Below are 10036 nucleotides of genomic sequence, written 5' to 3'. Positions count from 1 at the left end.
AGACACAATGAATTAGGTGGTGTGTTAATTTGTAATTCCTTGTGTCGAAGCTGTTACTCGAACATGTCGAAGTGTGTAACAGTTTGTTACACATAAGTTTGTTTTTAAATCTAGATAGATTTGATTTAGATTTAAAATAGATTAGATTTGATTTAGCTCCAAAATAGGTATTTTGGGCTTTTATAGTTTTGGGCTTTGGCTTAGGGAGAAAGCTAACCTAAATCTATAAATAGGGAGTAACCCTCATTATTTGTAATCAAGTCATTATCTTGTATTCACAGAAGTTGCAGTTGCAAGTAAATAACAGAATTTCCACAGTTTGTGGGCAGAGAGAAACTCTGCAGAAAATACTTTCTCCTTCTCTTTTAATATTTCCGCAAACCCTAATCCTATTTTTCTTCATTGTCATCTTTAACGATAAGAAATTACTCAAAGGTTTGAGAGTCTAATTCCAACACTAATAAGTCAATCAAACCTTCAAAAGGATTAGGTTTATGTTTAAAAATAAACATATAACAAACTACATGTCAAAATTAATCTTTAATATTTTTCGTATATTAGGTTTAGATTTAGCAAAAAGTAACTTGGCTTGATTATTATAAATAAACATATTATAATTTTTGTTGTGCACGGACTTCACTAAGAAATTTGAAGATTTGTATTTGTGAAATTTTATTTAGTGTATATTTGGTTTTAGAGCATCCAAAATTGATCATGAATGTGTTATAGTTATTTTTTTACATTTTTTTAAGTTAAAATTTATATGTGATTTTTTTATTGAGGATTACCATTCGACTCATTTTTATATAAAATTTATTTAAATATTAATCAATTTATAGTCAACTCACTTTTAATTAAAATAATTCATTCTGACTCAATTTTTTCACCATAAAATCAAACAAACACTTATTCATCTTTTAAAAAAAAATTGTAATCATTAAATTAATTATATTAAATAAAACTATCCTTTTTCCAATTTTAATTTTTTTACAAATTTTAGAATGCGTGCCAACTGCCAAATTGAATTCATAACATCATTGCTCATAAGGTAGTACACGCAAGGGGTGTTGGTTTTTGTCTTTAAATAGAAGTTCTCAATGTAATATATCAAATAGAAAATCTTGATTAAAAATAACAAAGTGGTCATGGAAGAACTGAAGAACCCATCTGGCACTTCCCTTTTGGTGCCATCTGTTCAAGAGTTAGTAAAAAATGAGAAGCTTTCAAGTGTTCCACCAAGATATATTCAGCCTCAACTTGATGACTCTATTCTTTCTCAAGTTGATAGTACACTTGAAATCCCAATTATTGATATTCATAACTTGCTTTCAAAAGATTTTGGGAGTGAAGAATTGGTTAAGCTTCACCTTGCTTGCAAAGATTGGGGATTCTTTCAGGTCACTTTTCTCAATTTGACTTATTTGAACTTATTTATTGGTATAAACACTTCCAACACTTTATTGATTTATGTTTGTTAAATGATAATTAATGTAGGTTGTAAATCATGGTGTTAGTTCTTTCTTGATGGAGAAAGTAAAGTTGGAGATTCAAGAGTTTTTCAACCTTCCAATGTTAGAGAAGAAAAAGTTTTGGCAAACTCCACAACATATGGAGGGATTTGGACAAGCATTTGTTGTGAGTGAAGAACAAAAGCTTGATTGGGCTGATATGTTTTATATGATAACACTTCCTAAACATTCTAGAATGCCTCACTTATTTCCACAACTTCCTCTTCCTTTAAGGTGATTTTCTCTTTCTCTTATTTGTATGATTTTTGTAGGTGTGTAAATTTCTCAACGAAGTTGGGTGTTATTTGGTGGTATAATGTGAGTAGTATATAAATAAGATAATCTATTTACTTAATATTTTAAGATTTTGAATTAAAACGTGATATCTAATCCACTTGCTATTTATTAGCTTAATGCTATAGCACTGATAGGTGAGTATGACTCATATAAAGATAAAAAAACAACATAAAATATTACTATCTCTTCCAAAATAAATGTTATATAATATTTGTAAAAATTATTTATTTCAAATTTAATTTTGAATACAATTTTAACCTTTATCTTTTAATTATACTTACTAATTAATACTCATAATTTATATTTATCTTAAATTATATTAATGATAATTAGAACACGTCAATAATTAATAAGGATAATTCGATAAAATTAACTTTTTCTCTTTCATTTATCATTTTTTAGTAGAATATTATATTTGAAAAGTGAATATATGTATGCCACGAATTCTAGCCTTCATTTTTGTATTTTGATGTTTCCTCTGTAACTATCAATTAAATTAATTTAATAAGACTCTAACCGCTAATGTTTTAATTCATCTAATTCATTTATTTTGTTTTTTTCAATCATCTAATACTTTTTTAATTATCATGCAGAGAAACACTAGAGTTATACTCACAAGAAATGAAAAATCTTGCCATGATAATTGTTGGTCATATTGGAAAAGCTTTGAATGTAAAAGAAATGGAAATAAGAGAATTATTTGAAGATGGGGTACAAATGATGAGGATGAACTATTATCCTCCATGTCCTCAACCAGAAAAGGTTATTGGGCTAACACCACATTCAGATCCTGTAGGTGTCACTATCCTCCTACAACTCAATGAAGTTGAAGGACTCCAAGTAAAGAAAGATGACATGTGGGTCTCTGTTAAGCCTCTACCTAATGCCTTCATTGTCAACATTGGGGACATGCTAGAGGTAAGAAGTCCCTTCCATATATTAATGCCTTCTATATATTAATTATTCATTAATAATTTCATCTATCAACTACGGAGAACTCTAGCTATAGATTTGTTACACTATCCATCACACGTCGGTGTTGATATTTATATGACACTCATATATTACGTGTCAAAGAAATCTAAAAAGTATTAGAAAAGTCAAACAAGTATTTTAAAAAAATTCATGTTCAATATTCTTTGAATCGATGTCAAACACTCGTATAACATTCAAACAACACTTGTCAGACATTGTTAGAAAAATCAAACAAGTATTCTACAAAAGAAAAAATTATTTTGTTTGACATTCTTTGAATCGGTGTCAAACTCTCGAATGACAATTATACAATATGTATTAGAAAAATCAAACAAGTATTTAACAAAAAAAAACTTTTGTTCGATATTTTTTGAATCGATGTCTAACACCCGTATGACCCATATGACACACAATATATGTCGGACAATTAAGACAAGAGTTTAAAAATTTTGTTTTTTTTTTTTTACTTCAACACTTTATATACATTTTTTGGACAACTCTTATACTTAGTCAAACATGAAATGCAACCATATTATCAATGTAGAATTAAAACCACCAATTTTGATTATAATATTTTTTATTTTTTTTAAATAATAGAATGATAAATGAATGTTAAATATTATCGTGTAGCGGTATTGATATATTTATATTTTTTTTATACAATTGGTATTAAAGTGTATGTGTTGTGTTGTGTCCTAGTATCTTTATTTGATTCCGTGTTTCATAGAATTTCATTCAGCATAAATCTCGAGTATTTTCTATAGATTTGATTTTTGAAACTCGTATTAAAATTATGTCTAACATTTTGAGAACTATCTATTTTCATGTTTTGCGTTGAAGATTATTACAAATGGGATATATCGAAGTATAGAGCATCGAGCAATAGTGAACTCGGAAAAAGAAAGAGTTTCAATTGCAACGTTCTATAGTCCAAAACAAGATGGTATTGTAGGTCCTTTGGAGAGCTTAATTACAGAACAAACACCTTCAAAGTTTAGAAAAATTGGAGTTGAGGAGTACTTCATCAACTTATTTGCTCGTAAACTTGAAGGAAAGTCTTACATTGATGTCATGAGAATAGAGCATGAAGATTGAATATTTGATCAACTATGGAGAATAATTTATACAAATATATGTTCATAATTGGAAGGTTGTAAATGATTATGACACTCATCCTACTTTGATGTACACTTGAATTATAAATAAGATATTATATCATCCAGTCATAGTAAATCTTGTTTTTTTGAAAAAAATTAATTAATTTTCAGAAAGAAAAAAATTATAAAAAGTCTTTTTCTCAGAAAACAAATTTTAAAAAATAACTTTTTGAAAATTTATTTTTTTAAATATTTTTGTGACTTTCAAAAAATAAACTAATTTAGTATTTATTTTGGATATGAATATGTTCAAAATATGAATTTTGTTAAAACCATGTTAGTAATAACATGTCCATAACATAAATTTGGTTAAAATCATACTAATAATTAATTGATTTTTAATAATCAAATTTAAATATGAATATGAATAATTCAAATAACCGGTTAATTTGAACACACATACCTTACACCACCAAACAAGTCCACAAAAATTACAAAACAAATCATAAGTAGCTTAATTTAACACCAAAATCTCCATATTTACTACAATTATAAAATATTCACTTATCAATCTTCATCTATGTCATGAACAAATGATATTTGTGTTGTAATATTTTTTCTCAAACTTTCATCGTCACATTATCTTCATTTACACCAATAAAATAATTGAGTCTAAGCAATTAAATTAACAAAATATTAAAATTATCATAAAATATTAAGAGGAAATTTTATATTTGATTGTGTATCAAAACTATTAAAATCTAACAAATCACAAATCACAAGTTAATAAAAATAACTCGTAAACATACTTCAATACTCCTTTCACCAATGAAGAACATTCAAGTTATCTAAATTTTAACAACGTAAATCCTCACTTGCCTCCTCCAAATAAACATCAAATTGACACTTTGTTGTCTTAGTTGCAAGTTGTTATTTGTGTACTTTCAAATCCTATAATGACAAAAAAGGAGAAATAATACACCATGTTACTACATATTAAAACAATATTTTATAGCATGTTTACATTTTATATATATATATATATATATATATATATATATATATATATATATATATATATATATATATATATATATATATTGGGGCGGATGTAGAGGGGTTTAGGGTATTCTCTGGAATACCCTCCATTTTTAAATTATTTTACCCATTTACCCTCCCTTTTAACCCTTTTTTTAGATTAGAATTAGGTTTAGTAAAAGCAACACCAAGCTCACTTCTTACTTCCTAACACCAGCCGCACAGCTTTCTCTTTCACACAGTAAGTTCTTTTCTTTTTTTTTTTTCAAATTTTCAATTTAGCTTAGGTAAATAACAACTTCCATAATGCTACTTGATTCTCTATTATGTAAATAACAAGCTTTTCAAGTTTCTCTATTATGTTGATAATAACTTCCATTTTATATTCTTTTTATCTCCTATGGGAATTTATTGAATCCAAAGTCCAAACCTTGTAACTTCTAATTATAATTTTGATTTGAAATTTTGTATTGTAAAATTAATTGGATTTTGATTGTGATTGTAGAATGTTGCTCAAATACTTTACACCCGAACCGAGATTTCCAGAGCCAAAGAAGCTTGCTCCTTCAAATGGGCATCCCGAAGAACCTTCTCCGGTCCCCTCTTCAAATGACGTACAACTAGAACCTCATTCTTCCTATAAGGTGTTTAAAAAAGGTGCTTATTTGGAGACGGATCCTGGAAAAAGAAGTCAAATTCTTGAGTATCATCCAAATGATCAAGATGAGGTAAGAAGAGCTTACCTTGTGAATGGGCCATGTAAAATTAAATTAACTGAATATGAATCCACAAATATTGGGGGAAGGGAACGTTCTTTTCAATATAGTTGGCATGAAGAGTATGACTGGTTGGAATATAGTGTAGAAAAAGATGTTGTTTTTTGTTTGCCTTGTTATGTGTGTTACAATGGTACTAGTAATTCTGCATTTGTGGTGACTGGTTTTAAAGGTTGGAATCTAAAGCATAAGTTGGATAAACATGTTGGTGAGAAACCAAATAGTCATCATAAAAAGTGTGTGAAAGCATGTGAGGATCTTATGAAGAAAAAGCAGAGTATTGAGTTTTCGTATGCAAAATATAGCTCAAAAGAAGAAGTAGATTATCTTGTTTGTTTAAAAGCATCACTTGAGGCTGTCAAATATCTTGTTAGAGGTGGATTGGCATTTAGGGCACATAATGAGGGTGAAAATTCTATTTATAAGGGTCATTTCCTAGAATTTGTAGAAGCCTTAGGAAGAAATAGTGAGAAAATAGCTGCAGCAATAACAAGTGGTGGGGGAAATTGTAAGATGACTTCTCCTATTATTCAAAAAGAACTTGCAAATGCATGTGCGGTTGAAACTATTAAGAAGATAGTTGGAGAAATTGGAGATGGATTCTTTTGTGTTCTTGTTGATGAATCTGGTGATTGCTCTGGTAAAGAACAAATGGTTGTTATAGTGCGGTTTGTTGATGTTAGAGGGTTTGTTGTAGAAAGATTTATCGGCATTGTTCATGTTGAAGATACAAGTGCGATATCGCTTAAAAGGGCTCTTGAATGTTTGTTGTCGGGGTTTGGGTTGTGTATATCTAAAATTCGAGGTCAAGGGTATGATGGAGCAAGTAATATGCGTGGTCAATTTGGAGGTTTGAAGACTTTGATTCAAAGGCAAAATCCGCAAGCCTATTATGTTCATTGTTTTGCTCACCAACTTCAATTGGCTCTTGTTTCAATGGCGAGAAAGCATGAAGATGTTGATTGGTTTTTTTGTGAAGTGTCTCGTATTGTCACTTCTTACGATCATCTAACAAAAGACAAGCTCTACTTCGGAATAAACAAGTTGCTCATTTTGCAAATCTAATTGAAAAAGAATTGGTGGAAACTGGTACTGGTTTAAATCAAGAGTTGTCCATTGCAAGAGCGGGTGATACACGTTGGGGATCTCACTTTCGAACTCTTAATAGGTTGGTTGATTTGTTTACTCCTATTATTGAAGTGTTCGAAGATTTGAAAAGTGATAGTCATTGTAAGGGTGAACCAAAAAGTTTGTTACTTGTTATGCAAACTTTTAGTTTTGTGTTTATGTTGCACTTAATGGTTGAGATTTTATCTTTGACAAATAATTTGTCACAATCATTGCAAAATGGGGATCAAGATATTGTGCATGCCATGGAACTTGTCCAAATATGCAAGAAAAAGTTGCAAGAATTTAGAGATGATGGATGGGAAACACTTTATGAGCAAGTTGTGGCTTCTTGTGGAAATGTTGAAATTGATGTGCCTGACATGGAGTCCCGGTATGTAAAAGATAAGAAATCCAAACGACTTGCTCCTTTTGTTACAAATTTTCATTATTTCAAGAATGATTGCTTCTTACATGTTATAGATGTGGTATTGAAAGAGTTGAATGATCGGTTTACACCTGAAAATATTGAGTTGATCAATTGTGTTGCTTGCTTAGTCCTTGTTATTCATTTGAATCATTTGATGTTAAATCACTTGTGAGATTGGCCAGATTGTACCCAAATGACTTTGAGGATCTTACTGATAAGGAATTGTCTAGTGAATTGGAGACTTATATTGAGAGTGTCAAGATGGACGATCACTTTTCCAATTTGACTGGCATCTCGGAACTTTGTAGAACTCTTGTTCGAACAAAAGAAGCATAAGACATTTAGGTTTGTGTACACACTTGTCAAACTAGCTTTGTCATTACCTGTGGCCACTGCAAGTGTTGAGCGAGTATTCTCGGGGATGAAATATGTTAAGAATGAGTTGAGAAGTAGAATGGCTAATCCATGGCTAAATGATTGCTTAGTGGCATTTGTGGAGAAAGAGGTGTTTAATACAATCGATGATATGGATATCATCAAACGTTTCCAAGGAATGAACAAGAGAAGAATGCATTTACGATTAGACTAGCATGTTTTCTATTTTTGAGTTGTAATTGAAATACTAATACATTTTTATTAAGTAATATTATCATATTTTATGTCATTGATTTTTTTCATACTTTTTGTATATTTTATTTTCGTTATGGGAATCCCCTGGATTTTGATCCTGGCTCCGCCCCTGTATATATATATATATATATATATATATATATATATATATATATATATATATATATATATATATATATATATATATATATATATATATATATATATATATATATATATATATATATATATATATATATATATATATATATATATATATATATATATATATATATGACAGCATATCAAAATAGCATTTAACAACACTTTAAAGGATGTTAAAACAACATTTAACAGTGGCGATTTTGCAATTGACAACAGTAACAGCTAGGGGTGGCAAAGCGGGGGCTTGTCCCGTTTAAGCCCGTCTAAAACTGGAGACATCGAGGTGGACTAACTTAGGCTTTTAAGCTTAAAATTAAGTATTCCCCATTTACTAACGAGTTGGTGGGTTGGCGGCTCGCCACCAAACTTTTTAAATTTTTTTTGATAATTTGATTTACTACATAATTTACAAAACTTTTAGTCATTACCAAAGAGGCTAACGAAAATATGAGTCATAAATATAAAGGAAAGAAGATAATAAAAGAGGGTGCTAACTTATAATTTTAAAAAGATAACATTTTGTACACAAACAAATTTTATTTACAAAGACTATTTTATTGTTTTAAAACACATTATTTTTGTCCAAAAAATATAATCCATTGATAGATATGCAACAACTTGGTGCTAGTAAAAGACCAGTAATCAATCTATTGAAGAAAAATTAGATATACCAAGGTCATATTTTGAACAGGAAAATAATCAAGGTTTTTTGTGAAGTTTGTCTTAAGATCAAGTAGTATAAATATAATATACTAGAACTGCAATAAATCTAAAACTCGTTTGTAAATGTGTCATCTCTATACATTTCATTGAGGTGTTTAAGTATTTTTCTCACTATGCATGTAATATCAAAAATAGAAAGATTGAGTTGAAGCTTTCCTTAAATGTGTGTAATCATGGAAAGGAAGAAGAACAAAATCGACAAGGTGGCTTGGATGATTGAATAGAACGACATTAGAACAAAATTAGTGGATTGGAATCCTCTATGCACAGCCCACTCTAAGTTATTTCATCGGAGTAGGTTGATTGAGACTCTGATGGCTTATGGTGCTTCAAAATATTTGGAAGTAACATATGGCAATCTTCTTACAGTTGATGTGCTAGGGAATATGAAGATAATTCCAAGGAAATGTGTGGTACTACCTGTAATTGGGCAAAGAATCAAAATGAAAAAACTACCTTAATTGGTGATTTCCCTACATCTCCAAGATAAATCCTGAAGTTATTCAGGAGTTCATCAAAATGGTCAGAAAAGAAACTAGAGTCATTCTGACCTTGAATGGCATTCATGATGCTCCAGAAGGAAGTGTGTACAAGCATTCAAGGAAGCAGGCTATTTATGAAACCTTGAAAGAGGTTCATGAGGTTCAAGAAGTGGAGCCACAAGAAAAACTCCTCAAAAGATAACCTCTTTTTATTTGGTTGTGTCTCTGAAGAAGAAGCTTAGAAAGACGGTGTTTCCATTAGAAGAAGATGATGATGAACAACCTCTGGTCAAGAGGACCAAGGTTATTGAAGAAGAAGCTCAGAATCTCTCAATAGAGGATATTGAACAGGCTATGGAAAAATCTTCCATTTCTGAAGTAAGTGAAAGTTAAATTTGATGCAGAAGCCATGTTAAAAGAGGCTGAGGATGTTTTTGAAGTTGAAGTTTCTCCTGTGCTAGAAGAATTTTCTATTCATGATCTTGAAAATATTGTGGAAGAAGATCAAGGTTCATTAGATACTGCAGATATTATGCACACAAGTAATCCTCTGAATTATATCTCTGGTAATACCTTAAATTCTTCCATTTTACCTCTCTTGACCAAATTACCAACTCTAATGCAACCTCAATCTCCTGTCATGTCCTCTTCCAAACCAACCTCAGAATCAGAAACTGGTGCATCACGTTATCAAAACATTGGTCAAATGCTTAAGGACTTTTCTATACAAGAAATTTTCCCTAGATCGTTTTTCTTATAAGAACTGACAAGTCACCCAGCTGGTGAGTTACCTAATGAACAAAACCAGCTAGCATGTCTTTCTGATTCT

The 10036-nt window shown here is 30.1% G+C and overlaps 2 protein-coding genes across 2 annotated transcripts; both read left to right on the top strand.

Moving 5' to 3' along the window:
* The first annotated feature begins 1116 nt into the window (after positions 1 to 1116).
* On the top strand, positions 1117 to 4003 carry LOC131647725 (protein SRG1-like). The gene is made up of 4 exons (XM_058917583.1): positions 1117 to 1397; positions 1495 to 1742; positions 2399 to 2723; positions 3621 to 4003. The coding sequence occupies exons 1-4, from the start codon at positions 1146 to 1148 to the stop codon at positions 3873 to 3875; spliced, it is 1080 nt and encodes a 359-aa protein (XP_058773566.1). The 5' UTR covers positions 1117 to 1145; the 3' UTR covers positions 3876 to 4003.
* A 1418-nt stretch (positions 4004 to 5421) lies between these two features.
* LOC131650936 (uncharacterized) lies at positions 5422 to 9600 on the top strand. The gene is made up of 5 exons (XM_058920634.1): positions 5422 to 6676; positions 6766 to 7309; positions 7411 to 7517; positions 7600 to 7733; positions 9439 to 9600. Exons 1-5 carry the CDS (start codon positions 5422 to 5424, stop codon positions 9598 to 9600), a joined length of 2202 nt encoding a protein of 733 aa, XP_058776617.1.
* Positions 9601 to 10036: the final 436 nt, after the last annotated feature.

The sequence above is a fragment of the Vicia villosa genome, linkage group LG2 (assembly GCF_029867415.1).
Source record: "Vicia villosa cultivar HV-30 ecotype Madison, WI linkage group LG2, Vvil1.0, whole genome shotgun sequence".
NCBI classification, from domain to species: Eukaryota; Viridiplantae; Streptophyta; class Magnoliopsida; order Fabales; family Fabaceae; genus Vicia; species Vicia villosa.
This window is presented reverse-complemented; position numbering and strand designations above follow the sequence as displayed.

Bases quoted from the DNA above. Each gene is read 5' to 3' on its own strand.
- LOC131647725 (XM_058917583.1), top strand. From the start codon at position 1,146: ATGGAAGAACTGAAGAACCCATCTGGCACTTCCCTTTTGGTGCCATCT. The intron at 1,398-1,494 runs GTCACTTTTCTC...TAATTAATGTAG, and splicing joins AAGATTGGGGATTCTTTCAG to GTTGTAAATCATGGTGTTAG. The intron at 2,724-3,620 runs GTAAGAAGTCCC...TTTGCGTTGAAG, and splicing joins ACATTGGGGACATGCTAGAG to ATTATTACAAATGGGATATA.
- LOC131650936 (XM_058920634.1), top strand. From the start codon at position 5,422: ATGTTGCTCAAATACTTTACACCCGAACCGAGATTTCCAGAGCCAAAG. The intron at 6,677-6,765 runs GTATTGTCACTT...TAATTGAAAAAG, and splicing joins GTTTTTTTGTGAAGTGTCTC to AATTGGTGGAAACTGGTACT. The intron at 7,518-7,599 runs GCATCTCGGAAC...TTGTCAAACTAG, and splicing joins TCACTTTTCCAATTTGACTG to CTTTGTCATTACCTGTGGCC.